The sequence below is a fragment of the Dipteris shenzhenensis genome, chromosome 18, assembly GCF_047967505.1.
Source record: "Dipteris shenzhenensis isolate YYH24624 ecotype China chromosome 18, Dip_SZ_1.0, whole genome shotgun sequence".
Lineage (NCBI taxonomy): Eukaryota > Viridiplantae > Streptophyta > Polypodiopsida > Gleicheniales > Dipteridaceae > Dipteris > Dipteris shenzhenensis.
This window is the reverse complement of record NC_141613.1, coordinates 23813303-23833459: the sequence shown is the minus strand read 5'-3', so window position 1 is coordinate 23833459 and position 20157 is coordinate 23813303. Positions and strand designations below refer to the sequence as shown.

Genomic DNA, 20157 nt, shown 5'->3' with positions numbered 1-20157 from the left:
TGAAATCTTCCCTTTACACTTTCTTTTTAACCACCCCACATACCAAGCCCACTATCGTCCCGTACCTCCTCTAATCCCTTCTTAACCCATGGACTCATTCACTTCTTACTCCACTCGTCACACACACCTGGCCCATTGACATCTACCCGGGGTAAGCCAAGCAGGAGAACACATGCCGCAGAAGCAAGACACATTCTGCAAACGAGAGAAGCCAGCTCATGTGGGCGAACGCCGTGGATCATCATCATCATCAGCCTTATAAAAGCTAGCTATCCAGGTGTCCAAATCTTTACATGCTGTGAGTGAATCGATTGCATATCATTCACTATCAATATTATATTTCTGTCTGTCTCTCTCTCTTTCTCTTAACATCTAACTTGAGCGTGCAGCAACTCTTGCACCACCACAGGCAAGCAACACTTTTGTATACCCCATTGTGGTAGAGGTGAATCAATTCCTCCAGCTGCTCAATTTTCCTTTTTCCCTGCTTTTTTCCTCCTCGAATTCAACTCCTCGTCCTCCGATTTGTTGCTTACACTACCGCTTTGTTTTGGCCAGACGATCATGTCGGCGCCCAGGTACAATCTCAGCAATCCTGCCGTGAAGAGGATCTTGCAGGAGGTGAAGGAGATGCAGAACAACCCCAGCGATGACTACATAAGTCTTCCTCTTGAGGTTGGAATGCTCTGCCATTGATTCAAATTATGGACAATTGTAGAAATTTGGAGGACGTTGGTCTTAGGCGCACCTGCTTTCCAGCTCTGCGATTCCTTGATGGTATTTAGAGCAGTTTTAACATGGCATTAGAGTGAGTATACTTAGCTGAAAGGTTTCGTGTCATAATGTTGAATTCGAACGTATCTGGGTCCTACGATGCTTCTGCTAACTTGGTTTATCCTTGAGTGCAAAGATGATTGCTGACGCTCTGCAGGCGTGTTTCCACCATACGGAAGGCTCCAGCTGAGTACATTTATTGAATTGTCAAGCTAATAATGTTGATTAAATTGCTCTACACATATAGCAGAGAGCCTACTATTTTACAATCATTGCCCAAAATATATATTGTTGTATTAACAAAATGCGACTGAGGATCCTGTTGGCTGGTTTCAGGACTAATGCCAATCCTCATAAATAGTCCTTAGTGCTGCCAAAGTGGCTCATCCTTCGGAATACGTCACGAGTTAGACCATGCCTCGAAACCCATGGGAAAGTGTCCTTAGGTCTTTTCTTTTTCAGAAATCCTTTACAGAAATCTCCACTCTTTCGAAACCCAAATGGCAGATTCGTTTCCGTCTTCTAAAATCTCTCTCTCTCTCATATATTTGCTTGTCTATCTCTCATCCCACGGATCTGTAATGGACATTAATAATATCATATCAACTCTCTCTCTCTCTCTCTCTCTCTCTGTGCTTCGAATTGTGCCTAGCTCAGTCTTTCACCTCAATTACTTAGGCTTGGTAATTGATGAGAAATATTAGCGTTGCTTTGCTTATAAAGTACATTTTCTTTTCTAATATTAAGTTATATTGTCCAGTAACATGATTCGACGAATTACAAAAACAATGGGCAGTTTTAAGGTTTAGGAGAACAACAGAATTCTGTACTCCAAATGTAGGACTGCAAAGTGTGGCCCCACCACTCGTGCTTTATCTTGACAACCTCAATCTCAATCTCCATCAGAATCAGAATCACAAATCTCAATCTCAATCACAGTGGAAATAGATGTTGAATTGCAATTAAGACCCTCACAAGAACCTTCTCGCGAGATCTCTTGTAAACCCAATGCTGGCTTCTGTGAGAAGCTCGCCGCCTCAAGATGTGTTTTATGATAAAATTTTTATTGTCTTGAACTTTGTGCTCCTTTCCTCTTCTTTCTCTCTCTTGATGCGACTCAAAATGCGTGCAAATTGAGGGAGCCCAAGAGAATTTGCAAGGTTGCCTTTTTCTGTGAAGTTGTCTTTCCAAAACACCAAGCTGAAATCTATTCAGGGACCCATAGCTTCCAAATGGAGCCAAATTAGGGAGAAAAAAAAGCCTGAAGATATATCTTATTAAGCTTGTAGGAGGCTTTAATTATGAAGGAAAAGGGGAGGCGTGCTTGAGCTCCGACTCCTCTGCACAGGACCATATTCCATGCATTGGTGGAGTATGCCAAGCTTCGAAGGTGGAAGATCTAATTTTGCTTTTTAGATTTCAAGAAGTCTTTGACTCAGTGTGACGGATCTGGCATATGCATTTGGGCAGTCATTAATTTTTATGAGGAGATGGCAAGGCGTTCACGCTGGCAGGCTTCTCAGAAGTAGTCACTAGCATCATGGGTGAAACAACGATTCCCTTTTATCTTTCATGCTGTTGGGCTTTATATGATGCAGAATGGGAAGTGTTATCTTCACCAGCAGCTCCCCTGGTTTCGATATTTACCTACGGAAATGAAGTTTCATACCAGAGGGTATTCAGGATCTGTGCATAATAATGGTAAGCTCTCAGTCACTAGAATTTGGGTTCTGTAGGCTGCAGACAGGCAAATTTCATGTTTTAGTTGAGGTTGTCTTCTACAAGTGGCCAGTACTCTTCACCTCCTCCACAGCAGTTGTAGCAAGGAAGGCTTCACGTGGGGTGGAACAAGAATCTACACCTCCAGTGATGTTTTCTGGGACAAACAAGACATAGATTTGCCAGTGATTTGACAGTAGCCCTTTGCTTCAAGGACCTTCTTCAGAAGGTGAAGAGGGCATCGGTTCGGGATCGTTTTGCATTACACTTGTTGATTCACTGGAATTTGCTTTCTGCTCCAACAGTTTAGTCCCTTGTTTGCAGGAAGTAGTGACTTGTGAGCTTACCTTGTCACCAGCCCTCTTACAATTTTCAGGAAGCAAGTCAGTTTTAGAAGTTTGGCACTCTTTGAGGGCTCAGAGGATGGTGTTGCAGCCAATGCAGAAAGCAGGTATTGCTTGAATTCAAAGGAAAGTGGGTATTGCTTGAATTCAAAGGCAGACAAATATCCCAGATGTCTGTGTGAGCAGTGATTTCATTGAGGTCTGGTGGATTGTCATACCCTATGGCATCTTTCAAAACTTATTTCATCCACGCACGATGAGCAGGTTCAGTACAGCAGAGGATTTGGAGATTGCTACTCAATAGCGTTCCCTTGCTCTGGCATCACTTCAGTTAATGAAGCTGAACAAGTTTGGCCATGACATGATAACTGGCGTACCCTATATCTATCAACAGAAGGAATCTCTATTCCTCAATCTCGCCATGAAGTTGGCATATCGAGTCCAAGGACGACCCCCTCTTTGCTGAACTTCAAGCTCCTAAATGGCTGTAGAAGTGATACTGGGTAGATGGCTCACATAACGGTTGACTGATTCATCGGGCCCTTGCAAAGTCTAAGAACTGAACTTGTCCTAAATCCTAATGTCTTTGCAAGAGATGTCCCAATTCAAGGAGTGATCTACTTATGGTCAGTGTGATCCTCCCGATACTTGTGCACCCTATAATAGCCTCACCACTCAAGTGTATAACTTTAAAGAGGCATTTCTCATTGCATGTCCGTTGTCTTTTAAAATAACTGTTAGACTAGATCCAAAGGACATTCTCAGTAAACTTTGTCTTAAATCAACAGTTATGATGGAAGTGGGAGGAAGCACAATCTGAAGTCTTAGTTTGAACAAGGGAGAACAACAAGGCCACTCCTAAGCTCTCTCCTTTCTGAAGCAACCTCTCTCCAACTCGCATTTCCTATTCAAACAACCATACATTAATTTTTGGCCTTGGAGCTCAGGCTTCTTTTCTTCTCTGACCAATTGGAGCAACACTCCCTTTACTCTCAGAACTGTTTCTTGTGGCTTCCTGATCGTCACAAGTTTCTTGTTGATGAACATGTGCTCTGCATCATCACAATTTGCACCCTCTTGACAGCCATGCTATAATTTTAAGTGATCAAGAATGGGCTGTTGCAGGAGAGTCAGTGTAAGCCTGCAAAGTGTGGAAGCCTACAGGATGTGGAACTTAAAAGTAATGGTTTTTCAAATAGTTGTACCTTCTAGTAGCCTTCCCAAAACAACATGTGTGATTTTGGGCATGGAAGTATGTGAGACTTGGTATCGGTTTATGGCAAATTGGGACCACCAAGCATGGTGCCTAATTGTGCTTTCATAGACACCACATGGCTCAAGGGTGTCTTAACCGATCCACTCATTTGGTTATCTTGTTGAAGCAGAAACTCCAAAGGTAAGCACAATGCTACATTTTCTACCCAAGCAGCTAGATAGTTTCACCATTTCACTGAGAGGACAACAGGATCAAGCTCATTCCAGCGCTTCGTCCCCAAGCAAGAACCCATTTGGTAAGGCCATGGAGATTGAGCTACATAATCAATGGCTTGTTTGGATTGTAATAATCAAGTGCGAGGCCTCCCTGAGTTCTTCTTCACGCAGATCCCAGGGTAATCCTCATGCCACAAGAGCAGAGATAAATGTTAGAAGCTTTGGGAGGAAATTCGCTTTTTAATAAGTAGTCCTAGTCGGGTAGCCATACTAACGTGTGGCGAAGCAGCTTGTGGAGGTGATGGAGCGGCACACGCCAATAAGAGCTCAACTGCTGATTGGTGTCCTTAGAATGTTGGCGGCTGGGGTATTGCGTATGTTTGGGTGAGTTGCGGTATTGGTAGAAGGCTTGGTTTACGTCAGCTTTGTTGTACCTTTGCGACCTGAAAGTTGTCGCTCTCTCTTTCTATCTATAGCTCTCTAAAGGCACTTTTCACAGCTCTATTTATGGTGTTTGTAACAATGCCAGTTCAGGGTTTGAGTATGATCTTATTGAGTTGGATGATGGGATCCCTTCTAAATGAGCCTCCAAGTTGGACCAACTTGATCATGAATGGGTAGTGCAGGATTCTTTCATTTACAGAACTGCCCATCATCACAATGAGGATCAAAAAACAAAATTTTTTGGGTGTCATTGGGGAGTCGAGTACATCAATTTCATCTCGGAGAACCTAGTGAAGAAGTTGAAGATGAAAAACCTTAAGCGATCTTCTTTACAGGTGCAAATGGACGACCGGTGTCCCATTGTCCCTCAAGGGATTTTCTCAGACCTAGTCATCATAGAGGTATAATCCAAGAATAATACTGAAAGAAGTACGCACAATCTTAGATATGAAGTCTTTTATCTATGGTGTATTGGCCTTAGGCATGTTTAGAATGATTGAACATAAGCTGAAAACAAAAAGTAGGGAGATGAATAGCGCGTTTTTCTTTTAGTTTCAAAAGAGAGTTTGATTGAGTATGCATGTGCTTTCTAAGTTAGGAATGTAATTTTGTTTCTTTGTAGGAAGCGGTACATAAGTGTAAGGGGTTCATTTAGTTTTGAATGACTCAAATTTACCTCTGCTGGACAGAATATGAAGGGAATTATTTTCGACAATGGTTTTGACAAGAAACCCTTTGCATTGTCGATTGAGCCCTTGTAAGCATTCTTGAATCCGATTTCTCAAGAAGAATGAAATCTGAAGGTTTTGGATGAAGTGGTGGGATTGGTTTCATAAGCCAATCCTTGCTATTGTGTATATGCTTGATTCCTTGTAGAAGGAGTGTGTAAAATGGAATGATTTGGTGTAGTGGATGGACAATGTACCTGGATAAAGTTTTGCACATCATTGGTTCACAACATGTGAGGTGAAAGATTCTATGATTATATATTATTATTTTAGCTCCAATTGTATTGATGGACATGGTTAATTTCTCTAATGCAATTGCCAAGGAAAGAGACAGTAGGGTGTTTGCTCTTACTTGGTGGGAGAAACTTTAGATCCTCAACTCCTTGTTATAGAAGTTAGCTCTCACTCCCGCTCCCGCATTAAGACCTGCACCGAACATGGGTTTGTCAAACGAAATGGGGAAAGGTGGCAAGGATACGGATAAAGCCACCAAGAAAGATGACAACAAAGCCAAGAAACAAAGACAGTTGAAACTCGAAGATGTGAACACACGCTACAACCGTAGTGGACTCGGAGTGGACAGCAAAGCAAAGGCGGGACCCACTTCTGCCTCAGCTTCAGTCACAACCTCAGCTTCAGTTTCAGCTTCAGTCTCAGCTTCGGTCTCAACTACATCCTCATCCTCAGCCTCAGCGCCAGCGTCAGCTCTAGTTCCAGTTTCAACTTCAGCGTCAGCTCCACTTCCGCCCACAGCCTCTACAGTTACAACTACTGGCTCTTATATACCCATACCCATGACATCGATTGCTCCACCCTCCCCTAGGATAGAGGGGTTGTCACTGACACCATCTCTTCCTTCTTCTCCCGCTACAGTTCTCTCCCCAATTATGACACCTACTTTGGAGGGGTCATACAGTGTTCCGTACTACTCAACCTTTTTCCCCCCTCTGCCTCTCAGTCAGCCCACGCTCCCACACCCTGCTGGGATCGCCTCCTCCAAGCCACTATCATCTCCATACCGCACCCATCTCACCCAGTCATCACCCAGCCTCTAGTCTCATCCTCACACTTTCATGCCGCAGTCCTTTCAGTTTTCGTTAGAGCACGGACGAGCTGACCCATCAGAGGCTTGGGAGTACTTGCTGATGGAGGTTCAGAGTATCCGAGAACGCAAGAGGGAGCTGTCATACTTCGCACAGGAGCAGACACGCTTCACCTAGGAGCAGGCACGTCTCATACAGGAGTAGTCTTAGGAGACCAGGCTGATCTTATTCAGGGGCTCAGACAGGAGATCTCATAGCTCCGACAGGAGGTCACTGCTATACGTACAGTCCCCGGGAGCACCCCAGTTGTGGAGGCACAGATTGCGAGCATGCAATCTACCATCGAGGAGACTTCTAGATGGGTCGACGTAGCCAAATAGGAACCTACAAGGGTAACGGTTTCGGCTACCCTCCTGTAGAGAGCTAGCAAGGCTCCCAATATCAGAGTACGTGGGATTCCCTGCACTGAGGCTACACTGATGGCAGATGCGACGACCTTCGTGGCCACTACTCTAGGGGCGACTGAGCACAGGATTGAGAGAGCATGGCGGGTAGGGAGGGACCCCAACTGAGAGCAGTCCCTTATCATACGCTTCCATGACGCCCAGGCATGACTTTTGGCTTTACGTCGTAGGTCAGCCTCATGAGACCAACGAGCGATCTCCATGAGGACCTTACTCCACTAGAGGTTGAGGAGAGGCGTTTTTTGTTGCAGCAACAGGATCAGGCCCGCAAGGAGGGGAAGTGGGCAGTAGTATGAGATGGATGACTCCTTACAGGCCCTTGTCGGACACCCACCTCTCCTCCCGCATAGGGAGGCGGGGTCTATGAGATTCAAACATCCGAGACCCTCTCCTGTACCATATGGAACTGTAATGGTACCTTATGGTGAGAACCAGGGAACTTCTTGGAATCCTATACAGGTCACGACATAGTCTTTTATACAGAGACACATCAGAGTCCAGAGCTACCACTACCAGTAGTCATCGGGTATACATGGGAGTCTGCCTACAAAAATGAGACGAGGGATATAGGAGGGGTTTGAGGGTCAGGAGGAGTCGCAGTCCTTTACAGATCCACACTTTTGGGGGCGATCTCAGTGGAGCAGAGAGATCCACACTCCAGGCTTCTCTGGATCCGGATTCGGCACATGGATAGCCGGGATCTGTTTATTGCATTTTGCTACTTCCCCCCCGAGACCTCCCGCTTTGCCAGAGATATTCAAGGGGAGGATGAGACATCCCCATTTATCAGTCCATTGTTGACTTCTCTAGCCACGGAGAAGTCCTCCTAGTTGGAGACTTCAACGCGAGGACAGATGCTCGTCAGGCACCACTCCTCGACTTCAAGGATGATTCCACTCTACTGCCAGACATTGACCTTGAGAAGGCAGGTATGCTATGAGTTTCGGCTGATAGATGAGGACCGTTCACATCTTATGGGCAGGCCCATTAGACCTCGGCAGGATGCATGATTTCATTATTTATAATGGTCTTGACAGATGGACCGCATCAGGTGGCTTCACGTGCTTCCCACATGGGGGAGGCTTCAGTGTTGTGGACTACATCATGGGATCCCCTGCCTTCACATCTCGCATCACTGACTTTACCGTAGCACCTCTCCCTCCAGGGGCTGATCATACCTATTTTTTCTGCATCTCTACTCCTCGCTGCACAGTGTAAGGCTTTACGCCGTCAGCTCAGATTCGAAAAAAAAAAAGCCTTCCGAGCGAACTAGATACTCTACGTGAGTACCGTCGATTGGAACACAGGAAGAAACTTGACTTTATGTGCCGGAACGAGGAGGAGCTACTGAACACTCTGTTTAGTAACAACTGTAAGGATTTTTGGTGGAGATTTCTAGAGGGATGGTCCTGCTCACCACTCATTGACACTCAGGTGTGGTCTGATTATGCACGCACGCTCTATGATATCCCAAATCAGCCAGTCCCTAACCTATTACATATGCCACACCCCAATCCTGCACCCTCTTTACTAAGGGGGGTAAAGGATGCTGTAATGAAACTTCATAATGGCCGAGCAAAGGATCATGAGGGACTATGCACTGAGTTCATTGCATATGGGATTAACCTCCTAGCCCCGATCTTAGCCAAGCTATTTAATGAAGCTGTTTGCTTGGGGTTTCCATGTACCTGGATCATTAACACTATCTCACCCATTCACAAGGCAGGGGATCCTATGAGTCCGGAGAACTACAGGACCATTATGATTGGACATGTCATGTCCAAGATTTATGCATCAGTACTTGATTTTGAGGTCAACAGATTTGCGGAGTGTTGAGGACTTAGAGCATCGGGATAGACCGGTTTCAGGTGGGATCATGGGACCATGGACCACATCCTCGCGCTCAGATGTATCATCGAGGAGGCGAGGGCACGGAAGCAGAGGGTTTACTGTTGCTTTGTGGATTTCTGCAAGGCATTTGACACTATTCCGAGAGCCCGCCTCATACGACGCCTACAGGATTTGGGTTACGACTAGGAGATCATTTGGGCTGTCATGGCACTTTATGAGCGAGTTTCAGGCAGAGTTCATACAGGATCTTGATGGACAGACGAGATCATGAGCACTGTCGGGGTCAAACAAGGGTGTCCATTATCACCTACCTTGTTTGGCCTCTACATTGACGAGCTGGAGACAGTGATGTAGACACAGGGGGGGTAGGTTGCTCTCTCCCGGGCACGCTGATGTGGATATTGCTTTACGCAGATGACGTAGCTCTCTTGTCTTCCTCAGCAGAGGGGCTTCAGAGACACCTTGATGCACTACAGTTCTTTTGTGAGTCTCATGATTTGAAGGTCAACTTGGATAAAACCAAGGTTATGATCTTCAATACATCTCAAGCTGTCATGCGCGAGGAGTAGTTTGCATTTGATGGGTCCCCTGTTGGGGTCGTCTTTTTCGGATCCATCTTCACTATGAGACCCGCGATGCATGCACACCTGAGTAGAGGATATGCTTCATTGGCTAGACTAGAGAGGCAATGCTTCCGCTCTCACTTTCAGGATCCACGGACCAAAGGGTTGGGGTCCAGACTTGTCGGATACAGAGTGGGCGAGGGTGGAGCGGCTACAGGTTCTCATGTTATCACAGATGATCCATGGTAAGCCATCCGTCCCTCACCAGATTATTCAGGCGGAGTTTGGGTCACCCCCATTATAGCTAGATACTGCATTTCAGGTCATTATGTATCTGTACCCAGTCAGGGAGTATGGGGATTACACCTCCAGGCATAGCAGGATACCATGGCTAGCACTATCTTCTTCTATGGCACTTGGAGCAGGGGGAGACTAGAGGTGCTGGTATGCATGCACAGAGAGATGGTTTGCAGGACTAGGGCTCCACATGGACAGACTACCTCCATTCCAGTACATCATCGATGCTTCTTTCTCTCCCCTCCTATCACACGAGGTCAACCAGGTTATCCGTGAGGATCTACTACAGCTACACACATTCCGGACTTGGTTGGGTGCAAGTGATCTTCCAGTGAAGCTGGGATTCTATAGAGATCACTTCTTACATATCACAGCGGAGGGTTTCATTGATCCACCAGGATACATGGAGATTCACCTACCCCACTCGCTGAGGATCTCTCTTGGGCAGTTCCGGGTCTCTTCACACAGACTTTGTATCGAGAGTGGCAGAGCAGAGCGGTTACCCAGGGAGAGGTGCATATGCACACTGTGTGACATGCAGGAGGTTGAGACAGAGGAGCATTTCATCTTCAGGTGTCCTGTTTACTATGAGATTCAAGGGCGTTTCTATTGCCTCTTAAGAGATAGTTATGGGGTTTTGGCTCGTTTCCTCTCCTACCCAGACCAGCAGTGTTTGGCTGATTTCATTCATGAGGTGCTTAGACACCGCGAGAGGATACTCCGAGCACGGAGACAGGAGCAGATTTTTTCCTCGACTGATACTTCTCAGAGCTCTATCACAGAGTTCTTTCAGCCAGATCACATAGACTTTCATGAGACGAGACCTCGACATGACCGCGACCCGGAGCTTGTGACCCGACAGCTTAGACAGAGGGTTGACACACAGATCATACTTAGGGACATCCCCTCCTTGTTTAGGGTCGGAGCCCAACCAACGGGGGTCACAGTGGCCCTTGTTAGACGTAGAGCTACGACTAGGAGACGTACCAGGACTGCACCCTTGAGGGGCCGACAACGCTCTATTGTTGAAACAGCTGTCATATGCATCAACTCTATAAAGACCTCTAGTCAATGTGCCAGCCAAGACCATGGTAAAGGCATGTGTAGCATCATACACTGCACACCTAACACATAAAAAAGAACGTGAAAGCCACATGTAGCTATAGATGAAATAGAAATGAGGTTCTTGCAAATGCCTGGAACATAAAGCACATTCTCTAGAGTGACAACACCACCAGAGACAGAACTAAGAGCAACTTGCCGAATACTTTTCACGGTATATGATGCATTATTGGCACGTGTGACACTGCCCCCGTGAGATGTATGCTCTAATGAGCTGAATAACTTCCGACAGGAAGTGATGTGCTTGCTAGCACCACTATCAAAGAACAATGCATCATGAACATATGAAACTGCCATGCAAGCATCATGAACATCAGGATTATACTGACATGTAACCAAGAAAGCCCAATGCTGGTCTTGTGCAAAATTAGCGGACTCATGTCAATTTTCTGCACTAGAAGAACCAGATACTGCAAGACCAAACTCTTTCTTCTTCTTTTCAGATGCAATCCGTTTCCTGCATTCAGAAATATCATGGCCAGGTTTCCTGCAATAGTTACATCTCTTCTTTTTATTATCCACTGAAGAAGAGGCACCATGTGAATGATCAGCATGGGAATGAGGGGGTTTACCAGTTGAAACCTTGCCTTTGTCTTTGTTTTTGTGCTGGGCAGCAATGATCACTAGCCATAGAAGCATTGCGATTCGCACGACTGTGCTCCTCCTGAAGAAGAAGAGCAACCAGCTGGTCAAATGCGAAATGGTTTGCATTGCCTCCTGCAACCAACCTCGATGTAGTAGCAAAGCCTTGATAAGAATCAAGCAACCCATCAAGGGTATTAGAAACAAGCTGAGAATCAGGCATAATCTCATCAATGTTGGCCAATTGCTCTTTCAAATCCTTCATATTAGTGAGATAGGCATCCGTTACCACCCTCTTCAAGCTTCAAATCTTTGAACTGCTTGCGGAGATAGGCAACGCTCGCCTCATTCCGCACCTGATACAAAGATGCAAGCTGATCCCATGCTTACTTAGCTGTCTTGCAAGACCGGATATGAGGGCATGTGCTTTGGCATCATGACCATCCCATTGAATCTGCTCCTGTGTAGTGCAAAGTACCATTAGCTGTAGGTGCTCTAGAAGTAGCATTAGAACCATCACCTAAAGACCCATCACCTGAAGTAGAATCAGAAGTGGTAGGTGTAGCACCGGAAGCTGTAGTACATGTAGGCCTAGCCTCAGAACCTGAAACAATATGCCATAAATTCTTGGCAACAAAAACATGGCCCATCATGTACGACCACATGGGATAATTGGTGCCATCAAGCTTGTCATCAGCTCCAAGCATACCAAAAAGATCATCTTTGTTGCTAGCCATTGATGCAAATAGAGAAGCAATACCACAACGGAGAAAGGCAAAACGAGCATCACCAAACTTCTACAAACTAAAGAAAAATGCAGAAAAGCAGCTTCAAATGACTGACAGGTTTTGTACAGGTCCGTACAGCATTCAATGCACGTGTCCCCAGTCCGTACTGCAATCAATGAGCTTGACAACAGTCCGTACAGTCTGACAGCAGTCCGTACGGTTCACATGAGCCCTGAACTGCAGATGCAGGTCCCCAAACCCTAAGTCGGCTGCAGCAGGTGCTCCAAAGATCAGCGTACTTCACACGTGTGAATAATCAACTGCTGCAGGTCTGAAACAGCTCCGAAATCACCCCGAACAGCTCCGTACAAGCTTAGATATGCACTAAATGCATCATACAGCTGTCCGGCTCACACGTGTGGAAAAGACAGTATTAAATGTGCCGTACAGAGATATTGTAGGCTGGAACAGCTCGAAAATGCTGAGGAATCGCCAAAAACAGCAGCAAATGCTTTGAAGCACAATCTTCCTGCGACAAAAATGCTTGGAGAGACTCTGGATGGTCACACGTGTGGTCGCACCTTGGAATGTGTGCAGACCAGCAGAGAAAACAGCAAGAAAAGGCTGCCAAACAGCCGTCAATGAGCAAGGGAGAGATCGGGGTGGCTGGAAACGGCTGAGGGGAAGATCCCTGACCTGCTTTGATACCACTGTTGGACAATGGGAGCCCAGAAATGAGTGATGGAAGAGCGAAAACGAGATGCTGCAACAACAAGTGGAGGCTCAAGAGTGAGTTAATATGACAAAACCCTAGGGCTAAATGACTAACTGTATTGAAGATGCTGCAACAACAAGTGGAGGATCAAGAGTGAGTCAATATGACAAAACCCTAGGGCTAAATGACTAACTGGACTACGTGTCCTAATTGACCTAGGTGGTTCATGTACTAACTGTACAAATAGTCCTAACTGACTATAACTAGGCCTACAAGGCACATACCAAGGAATAAGTGGCACTTATGGATAGCCCATAGAATGGCCTACAACAGTCAGGAGACCTCAGTGGGCTGTAGATGCTGATAGCTACCAGGGCCCTATCATAGGATTTTTTCCCTTGCAGCACCCTCACACACCGTCGCCCCCCTCTTGAGTTGACACCCAGAGAGTCTTTTTCTTTATTTTACCGATGCCTTTTATGGGCAGGACTATGGAGTTTTCTGATATGCATCTTGGGTGTTGATGCCCGTTTAGCGGCTCCACCCATCAATTCATTGTATCAGCTTCTCTTAGTCTCATAGACACTTTTTGGTTTCTGAAGACTATAATAGACTTTCTTTCTTTCTTTCTTTCTCTTTTCTTTCTTGCTTACATTAGTTCCTCAATAATTTTCAATTTGTAAGATTGGAATGCGTTTGGTTGTCTTAGTTTCATGGCTTGTTTGTATTTTAGGATTGTAGGGGGCCGTAACGTTTGCAATTGTATAGTGATGTCTATGGCTTTGGTTCTATCATTTATAATGTATTTGACTTCAAGGAAAACCGAAAGTTGTATACCTTATTTCTCCTTTTGCCTTATTTAAATGTAAAGTATGTTGCTTATCACAAATTCATTCAACATGTTATCAATAACACTATCCTATTGAAGTATGTTGCTTATCACAAATTCATTCAGCATGTTATCGTATTGAAGAACATTCTCGGATTTTCTGCCCACATTCTATATGCATGTGCAAATTAAGTTGAATGTCTTTGCATTTTATTGAACAGTCTAGTGCTGGCAAGCTAGTTTTTGGAAATCATAATGTTATGAAAGTAAAACATGAGCTATATATTCATGAAAAAAAGAAAAAGTATATAGAGACTCAAGCCAATGTTATCTCTTGGGATGTGTCTTGCAGGACAATATTTTTGAGTGGCAGTTTGCAATCCGTGGGCCTCGAGATTCAGAGTTTGAAGGAGGCATTTATCATGGCCGCATTCAGCTGCCTTCTGAATATCCCTTTAAGCCTCCTGCTTTCATGCTCCTTACGGTATTGATTTCTTGACTTGTATCTTTTGAACATGTAACGAATTAGAAAATTCAAATTGTAAGTCATAGTACCTTGTGAAATTATTTGGTAGCCTTTGATGCTTATTGCACATACCTTTTTGTAAAGCAAAATGAAACCAGCTCTTCCAGCAAAAAGGAAAAAGGGAAAACCCAATTTCAGATGCTATGGTTGTATTTCAAAGTGCATCAACGAAGTTTTGGAATTGCAAATCTTGGTGCGATTATCATGAAGACTTAATGCTTCATTTACTCCTCTTTGCATGCATGTAGTCACAGCTCAAGAATGAAGTGTCATTGAAGGAAGCATGTGATGAAAACTGATGTGCTTAGTCGAATGAAGTGTCATTGAAGGAAGCATATGATGGAAACTGATGTGCTTAGTCGTGCAAGGTGTCAGAGAATCTTGACATGTACCTCTAGCTCCAAATATCGACCCTGATACCATATCAAAAAAGAGCGCTGCTTGTTGTAGCCAAGCGGACGTTAGAGAAAAAGATTGCTTGCTACAGCCAAACCTAACAGCCAAACCTAACACAACAGAAGAGGTCTTGAGATCTTACAACAAATACTTTAACACCAACTCACTCTTTGCGCTTATAAAGAGCCACTTTAGATATGGAGAGAACACACATAGATATTCAGCTGAACAAATCTCATGACTAGAGACAATGTCGAAGTACAAAATATAGCCCAAAGTGTGTCATCACCTTTAGAACATACACGGAGGTAAGCCACCATTTGGACAGGTTTTGTTTGCTGATCCTTCTGCTGTAGACCCCTCCAAGATCACCTCGTGTCCCTGATGGACTCTAGGTTGAGGATTCTTGCAAAAAGTATGCTCTAATATGCGCAAGCAGGCAAAAGTTCCCTTTCATGCAGTCCTCATGCTCTCCTACGGGTGTAGGCCTGCACCTAGGTCCATATGCTCTCCCACAGGCGTAGGTCTCCTATAGGTGTAGGTTTGCACCTAGGTCTGCTGCAGATGGGGAGAGCAGCAAAAGACTGCACTTATCACCCTCAAGGCAAAGTTAACCACCGAGCCAATCCTTATTGTTCCTGACTTGCACAAGCCCTTTGATGTGGACTGCGATGCATGCGGGGAGTGTGTTGGAGATGCTCTTCATCTAGATGGTCACGTAGTTGCCTATGAAAGCTGGAGATTACATGATTCTGTAAAGCATATGCAGGTTTATGAGAAAGAGTTGTTGGGTGCAATTGATGGCTTAACCATTTGGAAGCACTATCTTTTAGGAACTGATTTCACGGTCAAGTCACCAAAGTCTCAAGTATTTCTTGACCTAGACTAAGCTCTCAGAAAAGCATATGAAATGGGCACATTTTCTGTCCATGTTCCATTTTCAGATTGTGCATACTCCAGGAGCACTTAATGGAGTGGTGGATGCCCTATCCAGAAGGCTGCAAAGTGAACAATGTAACAATAACCTATCATAGGACCTTGATGACATGAAAGAGCACTATCTACAGGACCCAGATTTTGGGGAGATCATGAAGAATATTCAGCAAGGACAGTCAACCAGCCAGTACACCCTTAGAGATGGCTATCTCATGGAGGATGATCATCTATGTGTTACTTGAGATATGCGGATGAAAGTTTTAGAAGAGTGACATGCACCTCCTTATGCAGGCCATCGAGGCATTTCTTCATGGATGCAAGCCATAGAAAGGCACTTTATCTGGCGAGGTATGCAAGAGGATATCCACAAGTTTGTTACCGAATGTCTTACCTGCCAAAAAGCGAAGCTCGACCGACAAAAGACTCCAGGGCTTTTGATGCCGCTTTCTGTATCCAGGCCCCATGGGAGAGTAAAGATATGGACTTCGATCTTGCACAGTCAAAAGATGGAAATGTTGGGATTTGGACATAATTGACAGGTTTAGCAAGCTCACTGCATGTGCAAGTCTCTGATCCCAACAAATCTATTTAGGTGTGGAAGGCACTGCGGTAAGCACTGTGGCATAGTTGCCAGCGGAAATGGAAACGGAAACGGAAACGGAAGAAATGGAAGAAACGGAGTTTCCGGCCCTCGCGAAAACGGAAACGGAAGAAACGGCAATATGATACAATTAATTATTTTTTATACATAATATAATTATCAATAGTGTGCAAATCATACATAATACAATTATTTATACTTGAAGCTTCAAGCATCAATGCATCATTCATGCCTCTATGATTCTAAATTCTTGAATGATGCTTCAATAATATGAAATCAACATGTATCATGACTAACAAGTTTGACATTACAAGAATCTGAAATTTAGAAGTTTGAAGTACTTTAAGCTTAGCACACAAGTTGAAACTTGAAACTTGTAACTTGAAAGCATCCAATGTCTAGACTCCATATATGATCATGATTCATGATCCACAAATTCCATGATCATGACTCATGAGTCATGCAAGACTCAAAATAAAAGCACCCATGGATGATATAAAAAAAAGCAGCTGCCACCTGGCACCAAGGTCCAAAGTATACTCAATAGTAAGTACTGTATCTACTATCATAAAAAAAGAAATAACATAATCTAGGAATCAAGATGCATCATGCTGCAGCTTGCAGGCTGCATGCATGATGCATCTGAAGTGTCATGACTAGGAGTAGGCTAGCACTGTAGTCTGTACAGTCGTAGTCAAGTGACAAGGACCAAGGTACATCACTACTGATCATCTGCATCATCCATGGACTCCTCGTCATCGTCATCCTCTGCCTCCTCAGATGAGCCTGAGGCATGTGTGTCACTGTCTGAAGAAAAATCATCAACATCAGGATCAGGACCATCGGGTGCAACTTAAGTACTAGCACCATCTCCAGATGGTTGAGTGCATGATCGTGTGTGGTGTGCTGGTGCTGACAGCTCCTCATACAACATGGTGTATATGTCTAGCTTCTCCCGTGGGATATCTGGTATGGCCTTCATCTTCTCCAGGTCCACCTTGTCTACATTCACTTGGCGAGTGTTATGCTCTAGCCGGGATAGCATGAGCTCGGATAGATCGGTGGGCATTTTCTCTTAGATGACCAACTTTTTTAATAGTTAATGTGCGTAATTGAAATGGTCAAGAGAAGTAACTGCCAAGGTCCTAGGTGAGGGCGAAATGGCATTGACTAGATAGTTCTGAGTGCTAAGGCCTAGGTGCACCTAAATGTGCAATAATGCCAAGGGGCAAGTGGTAAAAGGTGGCACCAAGTGGAGAGGCTATAATGATGGCATTTGGCAAGGAGAACTATCTAGGGAATTGAGGGTCTCATGGATAAGTATGAAGGAAAATAACGAAGGAAAATACAAAATCTGACGATTTACTATCCTTGAGAATAGGCTGGGTGGAATAACAGAGAGCCATCGCCCGTGATTGTTTCAACGACGAGTAGAGGTTTAGGCTACAGATAAAAACGTGGAGAGATGAAGTCGGTTACATTTTGGTATCAGAGCAAGGCTAGAGGATGGAAGGGGGATTCGTGAAGAGATGAAGCGATGGAGCGCAAGGTTCCCGGAAGGTGAGGGGAGGATCGTTGGCTGTCCGTGACGCGGGTCTATACAAGCGAATCTATGGAAGCCCGTGAGGCTACGAGGGAGATCGACGGAAAGCTGACGTCCTGAATGAGAAAATGGCCACCGTGGCCTACAAAGGCTGTGCGTGAGGGGACTACGTGGACGGACAGCAGGCGGCGAAGAAATTGCGACTGGTCGATGGGGATAAGCAGTCCAAGGAGGTGATGTGACTAGCGTGCGACGGGCTATTAGCGTGAAAAGAAAACCAGTCGCAGGTGACGGGTAAACGAGGCTGTCGACGTCCACTCTAATTCGACGGGGTCGTTGGAGCAACTGCTGGCATCCCTGCGTGCGCAAATGAAGGGCGACTTTGGATTGGAGATGCAGGTCTATTGCTGAGCCATCATTTCGGGCTTGGACCTCCACCCGTTGGGCTGCACAGTTTCTCTCGTGAGGCAACGCCAGCCTTGGCTCCGCAACGTCGGATTGTTTCATCAGGGAGCCTTTCTTTCCATGCAGTTTTTTTGTGTTTTTCATATGTCCTGTTAGTTCTGCGCCGTCGAAAAGAAACGAGAAAAAAAACCAGGAAAGCAGAACAGAAGTGAAGGGTGTATATATTGGTTATTTGGGTTTTAGATAAGACTGAAAAAAAAAAAGAAAAAAAAAAATCCCATCTTCCATTGTGAAACTATGGAGGCAGAAGGGCAGAACTCAAGGGTGAATCCTAGTGAGTCTAGAGTGCAGTCTACACAACAGATGTCACATCATGCAGCGCCTACATTGATTGGTAGGATTTCGATATTAGAGGATGCTTTACAGCAGATTATGAACCAGCAGCTTCAAGTGAATGCTGGTCAAAATGAGATCAGGGAGATGGTGCAAGCCTTGTCGGCTAGACCGTCTAGAACTGACAAGGGCAAAGCTCCAGTAGAGCCAGAGCCCAGTATACATTCCTTAGAGCGCGCAAGGGTCAAAGTGCCTAATATCGCTAATTATAGACCGGAGAAGTACGCTGGTCGGATGACCGAGCGCAGCTCTGATGTGATCGAGGTTTGGTTACACAAGTGGGAAGAAGCCTTCGCCATTTGTGAAATTAGATCCGATCTAAAGAAGATCCGCGAGGCCACACACCTGTTTATTGAGGCAGCGGACAGATGGTGGATAAAGCAACAGAAGGATCAAGTTGCTCCAACCACCTGGGAAGGGTTTAAAGCTGAATTCAAGAAACACTTTCTCCCACCTGATGAAGAATCCCGAGCTTGGGATGCTTATAGAAATCTTCGTCAGAGGAGTCTGTCAGTGGCAGAGTACACTGACAAATTCAGGGAATGTGTCATGGAAATAACATACCCTCTCCCTATGTCGGTTCAGTTAAAGGATTATATCTATGGACTGAACGACAAGATCAAAATGGAAGTTCGGGCTAAATATGTGACTACATTAGATGAATCTATTGCAGTAGCCCTGAACTATGAGGATGCCAGAGGCAGATCTGGTGGATTTGTGCAGGCAGGGACTCAGTATGAGCACCCGAGAAAAGGGGGATTTCAGAGGAAATGGATTTCAAAGACAAGTGTCTCGCAGCCAAGTGGCCAAACCAAGCAGGTGAAGCCGGTTGAGGGACCAGTAAATACAAGTACCACTGTTGGGGTGAAAACGAAAATAACTCCAATGGCAGCCCGGGCTTGGTCAAAGTCCTCGTTGACCCCTGAACAAAAAGAGAAAGCTAGAAAAGAAGGATTGTGCTTCGGCTGCCTTCAGCGACATCAGTGGAAGGATTGTCTACTGAATAAAGACCGTCGCACGGCTAATATGATAATATCTGAATGCGACGTGGAAATGCAAGAGAGTCCCAATGCGGAACATATGCAGATGCAATTGGCGGGACCTTCTCAGAGGTTAGTACCTTGTTTGTTATGTGTATCTGTTGCTAAGTTAGTGACGAGTGCACCTGATAACATCCTATCTAAGCCCGCAGCAACGGGGTATACGGCCTTTAATGATACGGAGTTAATTAAAATGAAAGGGCAAGTGGCCAGGAGTCAAACAACACAATGACATCATGACTCGTCAACTCACAATGTGATTAACTCCAAGCTCGTGAAGAGGCTGAAATTAAAAACAAGTCCATCTGACTATGCGTATACAGTCAGGATGGCAGATGGAAGTTCAACTGAAGTATGGGACCAAAGGGTTACCCAGTTGGAGCTTCGGATTCAGGACTATGCTGAGAAGCTTGATTTTGAAATGACCAAGCTTGCTCATGCAGATATAGCCCTGGGAATGGCGTGGCATTCTAGGAAGAATCCAACCATTGATTGGAAAAAGCACGTATATCAATTCAAGATGAATGATGTGCTTTATGTCTTGCGAGGTGAAAAAGATATACCTCAGGGACCGTTGGTTTCCGTGATGGAAATCAGAAAAGCTCAAGTAGAGTTTTTATTCCTTTGCACAGAATCGGTAGAGCCGGTTGGTGATTCTTCGGCTAGCACTGATGTTGCGCAAA

General features: G+C 45.0%; 1 protein-coding gene across 1 annotated transcript in view; it reads left to right on the top strand.

Moving 5' to 3' along the window:
• The first annotated feature begins 310 nt into the window (after window positions 1–310).
• The window catches only part of LOC147890977 (ubiquitin-conjugating enzyme E2 32-like), a 68209-nt gene continuing 48362 nt past the window's right edge, over window positions 311–20157 (top strand). The window contains exons 1-3 of the mRNA XM_087389540.1: window positions 311–445; window positions 559–675; window positions 13987–14118. Of these exons, the coding sequence (XP_087245666.1) occupies window positions 565–675; window positions 13987–14118 (243 nt within the window). The 5' untranslated portion in view covers window positions 311–445; window positions 559–564. The remainder of the gene's footprint in view (window positions 446–558; window positions 676–13986; window positions 14119–20157) is intronic.